Below are 17,487 nucleotides of genomic sequence, written 5' to 3'. Positions count from 1 at the left end.
CCTCATCTTCCTCAACTGCCAGTTCCCAGCACAATGCCTACCCACTATGGCACCAGGCTCCTTCAAGTTAAGAAGTTAGGATTCTAACCAGGCAGAGCCTGGCCCTCAGTCAGTCTGACAAACTCTGTCACCCAGCGTCTCCTCCGTCTGGGCTTTACCCACTGGTCCCCTACCTCACTGGGCATATCTTCAAGTGAAAATTGTCACACTTAATTCCAGATTGGTTATTTTCTTGATTAGGAAAATAAATAACAATTTGGTCATATTAAGACATCACCCCATCACTCTGCCAGCTGCAGGCAGGGCTGGCCAGGACCTCACCCATCTACCACAGTCCCTGCCACCCCCCAGGGCTCACGTGTGCCTGGATCTCCTCCTCCTGCCTGGTCACGATGGATACTTGAGTACAGCTTATGCTAATTGTAAACACAGCCAAAGAGCACAACGGAGAACGATGGTGGAGCTCAAGTTCAGGTCAGGAAGCCAGAGTTCAAAAACCAAATCAACCGTTTTTTATTCCCTTGGGGATTTTTAGAAATATCTTTAAACCTCCTCTGTCTCAATCCTAAACTAGGGTTCCTAATACTAGCAGGCCCCAATAGTCCTAACAGCTGTGAGCATGGCACAGAACCAACCATTATCTCCTTTTGCTGCACACAGTGCGACAGCCTACTCGATTACCTAACGCCACCTTAAGGATGATCGCGGATGGCAGCCTTCAGTATGGATTACAACTCAATGTAATTCTCACAACTGGACCAACAGGTAACATCATGAGAATGGAGACAAGATTGAAATTGTCAAGGATTTCATCTTGCTCAGATCCATAGTCAATATTTCACAGAAGCAGCAGTCAAGAGATCAAAGGTTGTATGGCATGGGTAAGTAGGTTGCACAAGATTTTGTTAAAGTGTTGAAGAGCAAGGATGTCACTTTGAGGACTTGGGTGTGATGGACCCAAGCCATGATATTTCCAATAGCCTCACATGCATGTAAAAGTTGGACATTAACTCGGGAAGATTGAAGAAGAATCAATGCAATGGAATTATGGTGTTGGCAAAGAATATCTCAAGTATCATGGACTGCCAAAAAAAAAAGGGAAATTTGTCTTAGAGGGCGTACAGCCAAATGCTTGTTAGAAGCAAGGATGGTGAGATTTGTCTCACGTACTTTGGAAATGTTGTCAGGAGAGACCAGCCTGTGGAGAATGACATGAAGCTTGGTAAAAGAGAAAGGCAGTGGGCAAGAGGAGAGTGGTCCGACAACAGGCTCGAACAAGGGAACAATAGTGAGGAGCTGGGGGTGTGCATTCTGCGGCGCAGGCGGTCACTCTGGTGGAACCTAACAACAACAACACCTGCGTAAGGTGTCCTTTCATGCCTCTCTGCCAAATGCCCTCTGCGCCCACGCAACATGGTCACTCCTCTTCCATCTAGCCAAGTCCTCCTCAACCATCACTTGGAATCCCTGAAAACACCCTCCCGCTGTTTTAAACCAGAGGCGCCCACTTCCCCTACAGCAGGAGGAGTAAACAGTTCGGGCTTCGCAACAATCAGCTCACCTCTGGCCCCACCACTGGAAAGCCCCTGGAGTCACGCCCTAGAGGAGTGTCCTGATACAACTCCCTTTATGAACATGGAATATACATTTCATTTACTTTACGCGGACCATGGGAACATCTTTCCTTACGTTCCTCCACCATCTACAAAGCGTAAAAACACACTGAGCCGGAGGATTCTACAGCAGCAGGCAGCGGGCCCTGTTTGGCCCGTGGGCCACAGATTGCTGACCTGACGGCAATAACACATTGTTTGCTGACCGCCCGTTTTCTCTTTCGCTTTCTTCTATTGAAGCAGAACCCATACCTGACACCTTCAAGTGTTCTTCCCTTCAAAGGCAGGGCAATGAGCTTGGACATAAAACCTTCAAGTGTTCTTCCCTTCAAAGGCAGGGCAATGAGCTTGGACGTAAACAGACAGACAATCTGACCACCCCACAGATGAAGGCACTGAGCATTTCCGGTATTCCAGAAGGCTCTTTCACACAAAGAAGTCCCTTCTCATAGACTCTCATCAAAGCACCATCACTTTGTTAGGAATGCGGTATCTCCACTCTTTCCCAAGCGGTCTGGATCAAAAGGATCTGGGCAGCGGCCTTGTGCTGCTCGAACTAGAACAGAAAGAATCCCAGCAGGCCAAGCTGCCACTCAAGCTAGAAGTTCAGGGATCGTGGGCTCTCCTGGCCACACACAACAGTGCCTCTCACTGCCCAGGACGTGTGACGAAGACGTAGAACCAGCCAAGGGCACACTTTGGGAGATTCACAGATGCCGGCTGCAGTGCCTTACCTGGGTCAAGGTGAGCGTGGCTTGCTTGCAGGTGCCGCACTGCACCCTCAGTTTTCCGGGCTGCACCGCCTGACAGGGGCCTTTGCAATACACATAGAAGCTGTTGTAGGTGCGTCCACCTGGGGGAGCAAACGCAGAGGAACCGTCAGTCAATGCCTATCACCCACTTTGGGCCATGAAGCTCCCTTTAAAGTACTTGATAGAGGAAATGTTCCAACTTACTCCCCACTCCGGGGCCTGCTGAAACATGAGCAGGACGAGTGTTTCAAGGAGGACCCAACTGTTTAAATCAAAACACCTCGTCCAGCGCTCAAAAGAGGAGCGGACGTTTCTTCTTGGCACCAGCCCCAGCGACTGTGCAGCACTGGAAGCAGCCTGCTGCCCAGCTGGACACTGAGAGCCTGTGCAACTCGGTGACCCTCGTTCAGTGAGTGCTCCCTGGGCTGGGGAGCACACAGAGAGGATCAGAATGCAAGGCCTGCTGGGGAATCAGAGACCCCTGCTCTGGATTCCGATGGAATGTACTGCGCACATCTGGGAACGGTCCAGGTTTCCCTCATAAACCCTGTCCATAGGGACATACCAGCCCCACTGCTTGTGAGACATTCCAACCATAGACACGGGTGGGAGTGCACATGATGTGGAACAAGGCCCTGGGAGGCTGGCAGACCAGGGTCTTGGAGCAGAAATGGATACTTAGTATGTCGTAAGCGGTCTCCATCACTGACACGTGCCATTGGAAGAATGCATGGGAGGGGCTCGCAAAAGGCTGTGGAACAGTGGGACACAAAGGTCAAGAGATCTACCCACATGTTCGGTGCAGCCCTCTCACACATTTCACCAGGGCAAAGGCTGCCCCAACTAACGACAACAATATGAATTCCACACGGCTGATGTGGCTCTCAAATATTAGAACATGGGGATAATATTAAACCAAAGAAACAAACTCACTGCGGAAGAATGGATGATGACTCATCGTGACCCTTTAGGGAACTGCCCGAGGGAGTTCTCGAGGTGTAACTCTATAGGAATAGAAGGTTCCACACTTTCCCTGCAGAGCAACCAGTGGTTTTCACTGCTGACCTTGTGATGAGCAACCCAAATCTTAACTACTGCACCACGGGGATCCTTAGGGATGGAGCAGGACTTCACATGGCTGCATCTTCACAGTGAATCTTATTTGGAAGCATTCAGTAAAGCACCCCCTGCCCATCTTTGTCAATGTCTAAACATTGCTAATAACTCCCTTACTGAGGCTGGAGTCCTGGCGGTGTAGTGGTTACTCATTGAGCTGCTAACCACAAAGTGGGCAGTTCGAAACCACCAGTTGCTCTTCGAGAGAAAGATGAGACTTTGCGGTCCTGTGAAGAGACAGTCTTGGAAACTCACAGGGGGCAGGTCTACCCTGCCCAACAGGGGGGCTTGGAGTCGGCATCAAGCCGGTGGCAGTGACTTTGGTTCTTGTTTAACTGCGGTTAGACGGAGGCAACATAATTGGCTGTGGAATCAGATCTTGTCTAAAATTTTACTAATATATCCAACACACCTAAAACTAACATTCAGGAAGGCTTGCTGAATGTCCCATGCGGAACCATTAGATCCCTCAAATGCCGTGGTTGCCTGAAATCCAATGGAACACAAAGGATGGCATGGCACAGAGAGTAAGTGACCGTGAGCCACGTCCGCTTGTGTTTCTCATTTATGGAAAGGGACTCTGTAGACATACTGCCCTGATGTTTGTTCTGTCACCCTTACTAAGATGTGAGGGGACAACACTGGGCAAGATAAAGCTGCCACGCTTTACAAGTGTATCATGTAATGACAATGTGTTTTATAAACATGACAGAGATTAATGCAGAAAGTTCCTCGTAGAGGGGGGTGGATCACACACAAAGGTTTGTCTGTGGTGGTGAAAAACTACGATTCCCTGACACTGCTGCACCGTGTTGGTGCCTCAATGGGTAAGATCTTCGAGTTTATAAATATAGTGGTATTAGCAAATATAATTCTTAGCATATATCTTCAAGATTTTATGCACACCATAAACACAATAGATCAGAGCCATGGATTAATGGCCTATAAATATTTATAACCTGAAAACTGACAGAGTATCCAGAGACTGTAAGCCCTGGAACCATTCTAACGTGTACTAAGCAAAACTTAGGGAAGGAGACAGGGGCCGTTCCTTTTTATCAGCAATCGGGACAATTCCCATTTACCATTTTCTCTTCGCCTCCTGTAAAGGTTAAGCGTGAAGGAAGAGGAGAGAGGAGTGGGGGAGGCCGAACAGGAGAGAGGTTCTCCAAAGGGAAGTCAGGGTGAAAGAGGCTGGTGTTGAAAGGTGCATTAGCAGTAATTTTCCAATATTAAAAGCAGCTCAGAAATAGCAGGAAATGAATACGACTCCTCTCTGCCAGAGGGCACCGACAGTGTTTGTGATATTGTTTCAGCTAACCATGTACCAAGGCAGAATATGGAGGCTGCAAGTCCCTCCCCTGCTCCTTGGTGGTAGGACAACCTTCACAGGAGTCCTTGAGAACTTATTCAGACATTGCCGCGTGCCTCCGCCCGTCTCCGCCATGGGCCCTGGAAGCCTGCTGGAGACGGGCTGCAATCTATTACACTTTGCTTCCCAGAGCTGGCCGCAAGTTGGGGATTAATAGCCAGTCTGAGGAAAATCAGGTCAGGCCAGTCTGAGCTCTGTGAATTTCAAGCTGTTGACTGCTCAGGCCAGGAGTGTGGGCCCCAGCTAACGTGTGAGAGCCAACCAGACAAGGTGCCACGGTCTGGATGGCACTGGACCACCGCTTCAAGTGGACAAGCTTTTCTGTCTCCTGAAGAGCCCCACATTCACTGCACAGGGATAAGGTCCCAGTGGAGGCAGACTCCTCCCAGGATGGCGAGTCAAGTCCACACAGGTCTGGGAAGACTTCCTCTGGGTGCATAGCTGCCCCTCCACACCCGGGCCCCCCTGCACTTCTTTTGGGCGCTCACCATCATTTATTCATTACTATCATGCCCATCAATCATTAATCGGCTCTCCAAGCTGGCGACTCTTCGCAACTCAAAATAATCAATAATCAAAGACGCTTATGTTTGGGCTGACAAAACGCCCTTCCACTATCAAAGGTGGGAAATCTTGCCAAAATTGTAGCACTTACTCCCTTCCCAGTTTTCCACATTTGCTAACCATTTGAGATACTCTCGCTCCATGTATGTGTATGAGTGTGTGTGTGTGTGTGTGTGTGTGCATGCGTGTGCACATGTGCCAATATAAACCCAAACCAAACTCACTGCCATCGAGTCTCTGCTGACAGGCTGGGTGGAACTGCCCCTTTGGGTTTCCAAGGTTTTGCATCTTTCCAGGAGCAGGCAGACCGCCACGTCTTTCTCTCGAGGGTACTGTGCCTGCTATTGTTGTCAACAGCCCCACAGGTAGCCCCCACCACTAGGGCTCTTCTGTGTACACATACATACACAGACCCACACATACATAGGTATGTACACACACGCGGGTTATTGGCTGGATCGTTTATAAACAAGTTGAAGACGTCACAATACATCACCCCTTAAATCCTTCAATATCAACATCCTTAAAAAAAATCTGCATGTACCACCAATCAGCTTTCTACTAAGAAATTTGGTTACTTCAGTTGTTCTATTATTAGCAAAATTAACTATAAAATAAGCCTGTGTTAGAAAACACTATGGTAGTTTGCATGCTGCTAAAAGGTGCCGCACACACTACAATATAGGAGACTCTTGGGTTCAATCACCCTCCGTTCTGCCCAGTTAACCCCGTTCCCAGACTCTAAGCTCTGCAGAACTTCTGGACTCTGACTAGAGAAGGAAGCGTGACAAGCCTGTCCCTTCCTGACAGAAGCATTCTGTGAAGTTATATTTCTCAGAGGAAGAACAAATGTGAACCCCACTGACCAACCATTCCACTTGGAGGATAGGCTTCAGTCGGAATGCTCCTTAGCTGTGAGGTTGGCTTGACCTCTCTGACTTTGGATATGCTGTCAGGTGGGACTGGTCCCTGAAGAAAGACATCAAGCTTGGTAAAGGAGAGCAGCAGAACCATGCTATCTCCGTTTTGCTCGTCACTGTTTCTGTTGGGTTTGCAGTCTGTGAAGCACAGCAGGAGTGGATGCAGAGATAAGGACTGATACAAGGGCTGGTAGAAGATACAGGCCGTGGGATTGGGGGGTGGGGGGGGGACAGTGAGGGTGGGGGATTCCTGGTGTAAACAATGAAGGGGAGGGGGAGTGGACTAGAATGTTCTAGCACTAGAACGGAATGTGATTACACAGCTCATTTTAAAGGCGATTGATTTAATCATGAGGGGAAAGAAAATAATGAAAATGTTCTAAATTTGATTGGGGTAATGATTGCACAATTTTTCTTGATATGATTGAATGGTATGCTATGTGGATTATATGCCAATAAAAATGTTGAAAATTACATAGAGGGACAGAGACAGCCAAAAAGAGGCAGGCCCTCAACAAGATAAGACTGGCAGGGGACTGCAGCCATGGGTTCCTCAACTATGGTGAGGCTGGTGCAGGACTGAGCAGTTTCTTTCTGATGGAAACAGGGTCTTCAGGAGGGAGAGCTGACTTGACTGCACCCAGTGACAACCGTGACAGGAAGCATTGGTCCAACTGGGAAAGTTTATAACCTTAAAAACCAGCTGACACTGAGTTCTGCCCTTCCCTCCCCCAACCCCCGGCCCCCAAGCACAAACCCAAACAGTGCCCTCACTGCCAGGGAGTCAATTCCCACTCATATTAACCCTACATAGACTGTCCAAGACTGTCCATCTTTCCAGGGGCAGGCAGGTTCATCTTTCTCGCTTGGAGCACCTGGTGGGTCTAAACCTTCAACCTTTCTGGTAAGCAGTCTAATGCTTATGCACACAACCACCGAATCCAAAGCTCCTGGCCATCAGGTGGACGCCAACTTACCACGACCTAGTGGACAGGGGAGGACTGCCCCTGTGAGTGTCTGAGCCTGAACCTCCTTATGGGAGCAGAAAGCCCTCTGAGGATGGGCTAATGATGGTTTCAAGCTGCTGACCTTGAAGTTAGCAGCCCAACAGGTAAGCACCACGCCACCAGGGCTTCTATGGCTCCTTCACCCCTAAACAAACATATATAATTCGTTTATCATTTGCCTGGAGGCGTGGCTCACTAATGTAATTCTTTCCCAGGGTAGCTATATTAATTTCTTTCAGAAGCTATTTTCCCCTCCTACCACAAAGATGTTAAGACCACAGGTAGTGTGTATGTGTTCAGGGCCTTTTTAAATGTAGCACTGAACATTAATCTGCTGTCAAGTCAGTTTCTACCACAACTTAGCGTTATCATTTTATTGTCAGCCTGAATTTTTCTCTTCCACTTTGACTAAATCATCCCTAATCAATGTTCATCTTTTCATCTATTCTCCTTCCTTGGCCTTAAAACCTATCAAGAGCATTAACAATATACAGAAGGTATTGACTGAAGCCTCCATTTGCTTCTGGCTTTTTGAGAACACCACTTCATTTACAATACTTCATTTTAAAAATATTCTAATGGGTTTTAGTTAATGGGCTTTTGGCCCGAAGACAGTTGCTTCAAAGAGATACATGGGTAATTAAGAAAATCCATTCTGGTTCCCATGAAAAGGTGCCAATGACCTCCGAAGAGGCGGTGACAGAGTCAAGAGCTTAATTTACTTGACAATGTTTTTCTCATCGGTGAAGGAGTTAAGACTTAGTACATTTCTATGTCTGTGTAACATACCCTTCTGTATCAATGGACTATTCAACTGCCAAGCACTCAGAACACAAAAGATTCAAAATAATGTTGATTGCATTGAAACATGTTAAAAAAATGAAGTGAGAGAATGCTTGCAATGGACCTGTCTGAGGTGATAAAAAAACTGTCTATGCCTACACTTTCCAATAGAGTGGCTGCAATGTGACCTGTTGTCAGACAAGAGGTAGGAGCTGGAACTTAATACACAAGCAGGGTCACTCAAGGTGGGTGGGTGTTGGCAGAACATCTAGCGTGAGAGAGACCAGGAAGAAAGGCTGGTGATCTCCTTCCAGGAAGTTCTCAGTGAGAATCCTGTGGTGCTTGTAGAGCAGAGTTTGGGTGACTCTGAAAATACAACTTGACCACAACGATGGATTCAAGCTGACCAATGACCAAGGAGATGTCACAGAAGGGGACAATGTCTCAATCTGTAGTACACAGGGGCAACAGGATTCTGTACTAACCTGATGTCAACTCAGGGACAACAAAGCTAGCCACCTGTGGCAATTGAAAATTTTTTTAAATTCTTTTTGATAATTGAAAATTTGCAGAGTGATGACAGTGAGGAATTATATTTCAGGCTGTAGTCCTTGTAAATAAATTTAATCGAAATATCCCTATTTGGATGGCAGCTATTCAATTAGAACAGGAGTAGACAATGCATTAATGTGTCCGGTCCCTATCTCCCTGTCTAACCTGGAACACAGGTAACCATACCAAGGAGAGTCTTCCAGAACTCTGGAGAAAAAAATGATGTGGTCCCTGCACTGGTACAAGATAATTTTGGATATATAGAAGAAAAAACAGAAAGATTTGACCCTTGAGGTCTGTGAGGAGGGGCCTTGTGTCTTATTAGGTTCCTCTGATTCAACTCTGAATTCAGAGTGGACCCATAGGGACCCCATAAGACACAGGAAAAATTCTCCATAGCTACTACGGCTGTAAATCTTGACAGGACCAGACTGCTTCATCCTTCACCCTGGGAGAGGCTCCTTCGTTTGGACTGCTGACCTTGAGGTAGGCTCCCCAGTATTTTAACCCACTGTCAAAGGTGTGTTCCTTAGATTGTCATGGATATATTGTTAAACAATTATATAACTAAGTATAAGTAATAAAGTATCCACCCCTGTTGCTAGTGGGGGTCTTGCGGTCAATTTGACTCCCATGTCAGTGCATCCTCAGGGAACAGAACAAGAGGCTCCAGAAGGTTCGCTGGTGTACTCCAGGCGGCAGTGCTGGCTCAGAGATGACTGTGACTTTGTGATCGCCAAGCCCAGCTCTGCTCTCTGCCGTGTGACAGCAGTGCAGACTGAGACAATAGATTGCACGACTTGCTTACTGCAGGAGATTGATTCTATGGAGGCTGAAGAGTGGCACCTTCCCGCAGGTTGGCAATTGTGGGCCATGGCCAGCAATCACTAAAAGGGCTGCTTTCCTACCAGCCTGGCCCTCTCCCTGCTTCCCTCATTCAATCAGTGTTAGCGGCGTCATGGAAATGTCCATGAATGCTTTATTGCACTGGCATTCAGCAAGATGTGCACACACAGCAATTACCAGTCAGGGAAATAAAATCTCATTTTTAAGAGTTAGCATTTAACGCCAAAAGGGAGTGCTGTACTAGGAAACGGTAATCTGTGGCTGGACCTCAGAATAAAGAGAATCCAGCATTTATTTATTTATTTATTTGCTATTCAAAAAATATACATTTTTAAATCTTCAAATGTTAATCGTTCAACATACTGGAGAAAACCATGAGGACTTAAACTCTCGAGGGGGCGAACTTCTTTGGAAACCTGGCAAGCCTGCCTTGACTCTCCCCACACAGGTCCGCCTCCATTCCTCATCCTACTGCACCTGTAGCAGCCAATGTGATTAGTTTGAGGATTATGCTTTACTTCAGTATCACATTAATAACCTGCACTATGGGCATGCCATACTCCTTTTCCAGAATCCGATTATTTGAAGTATTGCTTCTTGCTACCCCTTGTCATCAAACCCATTCCAACTCACAGTATCCCTGGACGTGATTTCTGAGGCTGGAAGTCTAGAGGGGAGCAGGCAGCCATTTCTTTCTCCGATAGACCGCTCAGTGGCTAACCCACAGCTCCACCGGGCCCTGCGTAGCAAGTGATGAAACAGGACACATTAGTAAACCTGATCTTTTTCATCATGGATTTCAAAAACGCTGTGGGAAACGGAGCTGCAGACAAACGCAAGTCGATCTGAAGAGCCGGGAAGGATCACATCCTTTGGGTGATGTGGTGATTCATGTGAAGGTACTATGATGCCACCCACTAGGGACAGGAGAAGAGGAAACGACAACGGGTCTCTTAATCGGAGGTGAAATATTGAGAATGATGTAAGCTTCTCCGCTGCAGACAGGAATCACTGTGGCTGAAACAAGTTCTTGAGCTCTCAACCCACAAGGCCACCAGGGCCCAGCCAAGTCCAAGGTTCAGAACCAAGCTGCAAACCTACTCTTTCTCAAAGATTTAAGCAACTTACCCCTACTGTGCTGACTAGGAGACCTGATGGCATCGTGGTTACCTGTTGCACTGGTCACCACAAGGTCAGCAGTTTGAAACCACCAGGCAGATCCTGTCCTAGAGGGTTGCTAACAGTCAGACAGACTCAGTGGCAGCGACAGTTTGAGAATCAGTCTGATACCTGGAATGCTTCTCTTCAGCAAGGCCTGTGATGTTTGCTGATACTGAGGATTGCACGGCTCTCTGACGGCCCATGGACTAGGCTCTTCCCACGCCTGGTCTAGTAACCCTGCTGAAGCCAGTCCAGCATCGCAGCAACATGCTAGTCCCACAGGCTGCTTGGTGGTGTCTGTGCGTGATGTGTGCCGCCTAGAACCCTGCCAGGGTCGCGCTCACAGAAGGGGAGAATTCTACCACTGGACCAACCGATGCCACCTCTGTTTCCTTGCGTTGTTGGTGTTGCTTGGCTCTGACTCACAAGCGGCCCTGTGTTTCCTTGTAGGATCAGTTTTCTAAGGATAAGGATCCACCTCCCGCATCTTCATACCGGGGCCTCTGCAAGCCATTAGGACCCCAACAGTACCCAACCTGGGACAGAGAAGGAGCGCAGAAGATGTACGAAATGAGCAAAGGGGCTTTGCAGAATTCTTCATACTGTCGGCAGACTTTGAGTTGTAGGCCTGTCATTGGTCACCTGCAGAGCAGATTTGCCCGGGGACGTACTGGCCTTCCTCTGAAAGCCCCTAACTACTACTGTTGCTCAAGCCCTAAAGGGCAGCTGCAGCCGCACAGCCGCAATGTGCAGGAAAAGCCTCATTTGCCAGGTTAATCTACATATTACAAGGAGCTCAGCAACATTATGGGCTAAGAACTGGCATTTTCATTTTATTACTATAAATATTTCACCAAGAATAACAAAGTAGATTTTCACACAATACAGGCAGTCTCCAACTAAGACTGATGTCTGTCCTGATGAGTCCTTTAAAAATTGGTTTTACCACAAGGAGAGACCCTCTTTTTGTTGTTTTGAGTTCCTTTTTTTTTTTCTTTTTTGGTCTGGGTTTTCTGAGTAAGAAGAGTAAGACATTCTTATCGCCTTTTATTATAAATATTTCTACAATCCCGATATTTGAGCATCTGTGAGTCATATCAGCAAGTTGTATGCTGCAGACATTGTATGTAGGTTAACACGCTACTAACGATACGATGTGCACACGTGCACACACACATGATGGTCTAAACACATCACTGACCAGTCATGTTTTCATTCCCAAACACGGCTGGCTGGTCATAAGGTAACTCATATTTGCATGTACGCTAGTTTATGCAACTTATAAGCTTTGAAACCATGTCTTATCTGTCAGTTTGTCATACTGTGATGACTTACATACTTTGGACATGCTATTTATCAGGAGAGACCAGTCCCTGGAGAAGGACATCATGTTGACAGCAAACGGGCAGAGAAAGAGGAAGGTCCTCAATGAGCCGGATGGACACAATGGCTGCCCCAGGGGCTCAAGCTTAAAGACAGTGGTGAGGGCGGAGCAGGGCCAGGCAGTGCTCCTTCTGTCTGCTCTGCTCTGTTGTGCAGTGGGTCTCAATGGGTCGGACCGACGCCATGGCACCTCACAACAAGCCTGGGAAGCAATACTGGTCCTCCCAGGGGCTGCCTGCATGTGAGAGTCTGGGCTTGAAACAGCCAGTCAGCAAAGTGTTAGCTACGGTTTGTCATCGTAATGCAACTACTTCGTCGTCTGACACTGTCTGCACCATCGAAGCGACTCCCAGAAACCTTTTTCAAATAGTACCCACATGACGAGCAGCCCTGGTGGCTGAATGGGTATGAATTGGGCTGTGATCCGCAAGGACAACAGTCCAAACCTCCAGCCACTCCATGGGAGAAATACGGACTTTCCACTCTCTGAAACAGCTACCGTCCCCGAAACTCATTAGGGCAGTTCCACCCTGTCCTGTAGGGTCACTCTGGGTCAGCATCTGACCCACTGCAATCAAGTCCATTCCCACTCAAGTGACCCTTCCGTTCAGAACAGAGGTCTCTGAGACTAACTTTTTATAGGAGTAAAAAGCCTCATCTTGCTCCCTGGAACAGCTGGTGGCTTTGAACTGCTGGCTTTGGGGTTAGCAGTCCACTGTATAACCACGATGCCACCAGGACTCCTCTTTTAACTGTTACTTAGAGAGAGGAAAAAAGCTTCTCATCTTTTGAGACATCGGTGAATATGGAGTGCCGCCGGCTGCCGTCTGACACAGGTGGAAGCCATTCAATGACACCTGGGCCAGCTGTGTGTCATAGCAGATGGGCTGTCTACTGCCCCTGCGGGCTCCCCTCCCTTCTGCCCTCCCTCTTCTCTGCTCCATGGTGTTTAGCAGGCCACCTTGCTTCCAGTCCCTTCAAAACCTATCAACTCTCCAAATTGCTAACAGATTAATTTTCTGGGGGAAAAAGTTTTTGATCACATCATTCATCATAGATGTCTCCTTGCTGTCTTCTGTATAGGATTCAATTTTCTTTAATTCAGAACCCTTCATTTTCACATGAAATCTACTCTTCTATTTTTACCTTCCACTATTTTTCTCCATGAACAAGCTAAACTGAGCCCTCGTGTGACAACCCTGTTTCTTTGTCTGAATAAGTCTCTGAAACTTCGAAATGAGATGATAAAAGCGAGTTCAAGTTCTCCCAATGTCCCGGGGGCAAACGCCATTTGAGGAAACCCCAGGAAATTCTGCACAAGTGGGGAGCTCTACCATCCTGGAAACATTCTATTACATTGTCCCATAGGACAGCCACTGCCCACACGGAGCCACCGAGCCCGTGAGGAGCATGTGAAGTACTACGACTCCAACTGGGGGCTCGCTTTTCCTTTATGTTAACACTTGGGCATTGGACTGACAACCCGAAGTTCAGCACTTCAAATCTGCCAGCAGCTTCTTGGAAGAAAGAGGAGGTTCAACTAAGTACGACGTATATTTATAGACTCAGAAAGCCTAGGGAGTGTTCCACTCCGTATTAAGTCACTATGAACTGGTATTGGGGAGGTGGCAGTGGGTTTTACTATTCTTTAGGTAATCTTAGGGGGCAGAGTTAGCATTGTATCTAGTGTTGATGAATAATAATAGGAAATATGAGGGGGATCCCCCCAAAAAAACAGGAATTGTGCTGGGCAGAGCAGAATTTTTGTAGTACGCATTTTCCTGCCACAACTCACTCTGAGTTGCACCCAGTGGGGTTGCCTGGAAAGGTTCGCTCAGGCCAGTGAGTTTTTTTGTAAAGGTAGTTTTGTTCCAACCTCATTTTTTGTGATGGCTGATTTAAGAAAACAACAATGTAGCTGTGAATTTTTGTTTCCTGCTCAGGAATAATGCTGCAGAAACTCTTGTGATGTTGAAAACAGCTTACAAGGACAAAACCCTATTGGAAAACTCAAGTGCACAGGTGATTTTTCTCCTTTCAAAGAGTGAAATGTCAATTGATGACAAACCTTATTCTGGAGGTCCATCAACTTCCCAAACTGACAAAAATGTGGGCTCGTAGTGCATTTGGAGTTCAGTCCACCAGGTCAGACTGTTCATCAAGTGTTCTATTCAGAGGTTCTGAAAAGACTGCACAACAGTGTGCAACAAAAGGCCTGGTTTCTGGCAGAAGGGGACTGGTTTTGCCACCACAACAATGCACCTGCTCACGCAGCCATCTCGGTGTGCCAGTTTTGGGGAAAAAACAGTATGCCTCTCTTGCTGCACTCACCTGACGTCACTCCATGCAACTTTGTTTAACTTCTTTTTGTTTCTGCGAATGAAGAGGGGCACGAAAGGACAGCTGCCAGGGGAAGCCAGCCCCTACCACATCATTATGGGTCCGGTAGGCGCAATTGTACAGCGATAATAAGTAAAGATTATAGTAAAGTTACAGAGGGCATGCAAAATAGAAGAGAAATATTAAAATAAATGGAGTCAGACACAATTCATGGTAGCATGCTCACCTCAGCCCCGCTTGGGGTCCACATGGAGGGAGAGAGGGAATCTTCAATGCTAGCCCAGGCTTTTATATTCTCTGAGGACGTGCAAGCCCCCTAATTACAGGTGAAGACATAGGTCACAGGAAGGGGTTGTGCTATAGTTAATACAGTAATGGGAGGGGGTGATCTAGGGGTATCCACACAATAGGAAGATGAGGGATTGGGGATACACATGTGGCCAAGATGGGGGATCCTAGAGTCAGGATGGCAGCTGGATCTCCAGAAGAACCATTAGCAGTAGGGTGTAAACCCCACCTACAGGAACCAAGCTAATCTTTGTAAGCCTCAGGGAGAACCAATCCATTGTCTTTAGCAGCAGGGAGCAGGCCCACCCCTGTGGTGTGGCCAGACTGCATTCTGCCTCCAGGGAGAATGTCTAAGCATCTGACCTCTCCCCACAGACAGTGATTTGATGACTTAGAAGTGAAGAAAAAAAACAAGGGAGGTGCTGTCAGCCATACAAACATATGAGATTGAAAAATGTTTTCAAAAGTGGAATTGCACATTTGACAAATATATTAAGTGTAATGGAGAGTGCTTTGAAGGTGATAAGGTTTTTTTTCGAGAAAAAAAAGAATACATAGCTTTGCGGGTGGGGGGGGGATCCAGTTTGGGGGGGGCGGTACCCCTTTGAATATGCAGGGAGTCAAGCACCTGGACTTTAAATTAACACACAGAAATCCAAGAAAGTATTCTAGTGTGTGCAGAATATGAACTTTCCATCTAAAAACATTAAAAGAAAACAAAATACCAACATTACCGTGAACTTGAATTTGATCCACAGGGACCCTATAGGCTTGCATAGGACCATTCCACGGAGTTTCTAAGGCTGACCTTTTTAAGGAAGCACACTGTCCCATCATTCTCCATGTGAGTGCTGCTGGATTCGAACCATAGCCTTTCTGTTAGCAGCTCAGCCCCTAACTTGAAATAACATAATCTCTGTGACAAAATAATGAGAAATGTCCCAGCAGGCCCATTAGGATGACATGCCAGTTGATAAGTATTTTTACAGTCTCGGGATTCTGAAACTAAACGTTTTCTCAGCTTCTGTTATTTGGCAATGCTAAATGAATGTTGTCAGAAGATTAAATATAAATTGGTGATAAATCTTCATTTAACTACATTGTGTAGGGAAGGCTACATTACAGCCGTCGTGTTTGTGGACACTGAGGAAATGAAGTCTTATTTTAATTGGGATTAATGTTTATTCTACATAATAGACTTTGGAATGGGGGTAGGGATGTTCACTGGTCATCCGAACAGATGAGCACGTTGGGGAAAAAAATTAATAAATAAAAACAGTGAGTGAACCCCACTAAGATTAACTGGATGGAACATTATATTCTCTGTGACGTTGGTCCCCATTTGCCAAGAAGCCTGTTGACTGAGTGAAAGACTACGTTGCTCCTTCTCAGCAGATTTCCCACACTGACTTCAGGAAGGTGTCCTTTGTCAAAGTCCCTTGGGCTGACATTTTTCAGGGATCACCAGCCCTGGGACTATCGATCTGAGGCATCATCTGGAGCTTCTGACATTGTGAGCTCCTGCGACATCATCCAGAGATGAAGTTACAGTCCCACTGCCATGTAGCTGCAGAGCTGGACGAGCATCACTTCACCGAAAACTGAGCTCGCCGCCAAACAGTGACGACACGGGGTCATGGGAAGATCATTTTCCAGGATCAGCAAAAGCCTGCGGAAGAATCCCCTCTTGTCTTGAGGTGCTGTGGCTTTGGGGAGATCAGATCTCTGGGCTTGGGAGGCAACCAGCCCTGCAGCAATCACGTGCATTCTCCACTGACAGAGATTCTATAACTTCACAGTAAGCACTCAGCTGACAACCCAAGAACAGAAAGGTGGCCTATCTGCCGCATGGAAGCTGTTGTTAGTCCAAAAGTGAGGTTCTAAAGTGAGCAAAAGCCGAAATGACCTTTTCTTGACATATTCCTTTAGTATAAAGCTTAAAGATAAATATATATATATACGCATGCAATGACAAGTGACCAGCAAGGTGTTTAGTACATGTGCACCAAGACTATTCTGGAGGAGGACAACTTTGAAGGAAAAAAAAAAAGAGGAGGGGGACATATCTGATTAGAGCACACAGGAGCAGATGAAGGGGGAGGAGCAGAGAGTGGAGCACATCCTGGCCCACCAGGCCCTGAGGACGATGACCCCAATTAGAGCAGCCAGTCCACAGAGAGGACCACATGGCCAGCCCCACTATGGACATGACATCCCTCACTGACCCATGGCCCTGCAGTGGACAGCACCGGAGAAACAGTGTGGGAATTGCGCCTGACCTGATCCCACCACACCGAGGTAAAGCACTGGGGGAGTGCAGCGGAACAGCAAGGGAATGGAACAGCAAGGTCACCAGGGAATGCTGAAAAGGGACTTTGGGGCCAGGGCATGGTGCCCCAACAGACTGAACTAGAAAACACTCCTAAATGCCAACAAACGATCCTGAACTAACTACAAGCTTTTCTTTCTTGATGTGTTTTGTTCTTTGTCAGTGGATTTTTGTTGTTTTGTTGTATACTGTTGCTTTGTTTTCCTCCGTCTTGTTTTTGTGCATGTTATTACTCCACAGGTCTGTCTAAATAAGATAGGCTGGATGAACTATCTGGAGGAAAAACAACAGGACTGACAGTTCCGGGGGGGACATGGGATAGGGGGACGTGGGGGCTAAGGAAGTGGTGTTAACAAACCCAAGGACAAGGGAACAACAGTGATACAAATTGGTGGTGAGATGAGTGTGGCAGGCCTGGTAGGGAATGATCAAGGGTAAAGTAATGAAGAGGTATAGCTCTA

The 17,487-nt window shown here is 47.0% G+C and overlaps 1 protein-coding gene across 1 annotated transcript in view; it reads right to left on the bottom strand.

The window, feature by feature from the left end:
- Positions 1-17,487, bottom strand: part of PRKN (parkin RBR E3 ubiquitin protein ligase) — a 1,192,284-nt gene that overhangs the window by 946,311 nt on the left and 228,486 nt on the right. Inside the window, exon 4 of the mRNA XM_075554213.1 lies at positions 2,348-2,466. Coding sequence (XP_075410328.1) covers positions 2,348-2,466 — 119 coding nt within the window. The remainder of the gene's footprint in view (positions 1-2,347; positions 2,467-17,487) is intronic.

Source organism: Tenrec ecaudatus, chromosome 7 (assembly GCF_050624435.1).
Source record: "Tenrec ecaudatus isolate mTenEca1 chromosome 7, mTenEca1.hap1, whole genome shotgun sequence".
Classification (NCBI taxonomy): Eukaryota; Metazoa; Chordata; class Mammalia; order Afrosoricida; family Tenrecidae; genus Tenrec; species Tenrec ecaudatus.
This window is presented reverse-complemented; position numbering and strand designations above follow the sequence as displayed.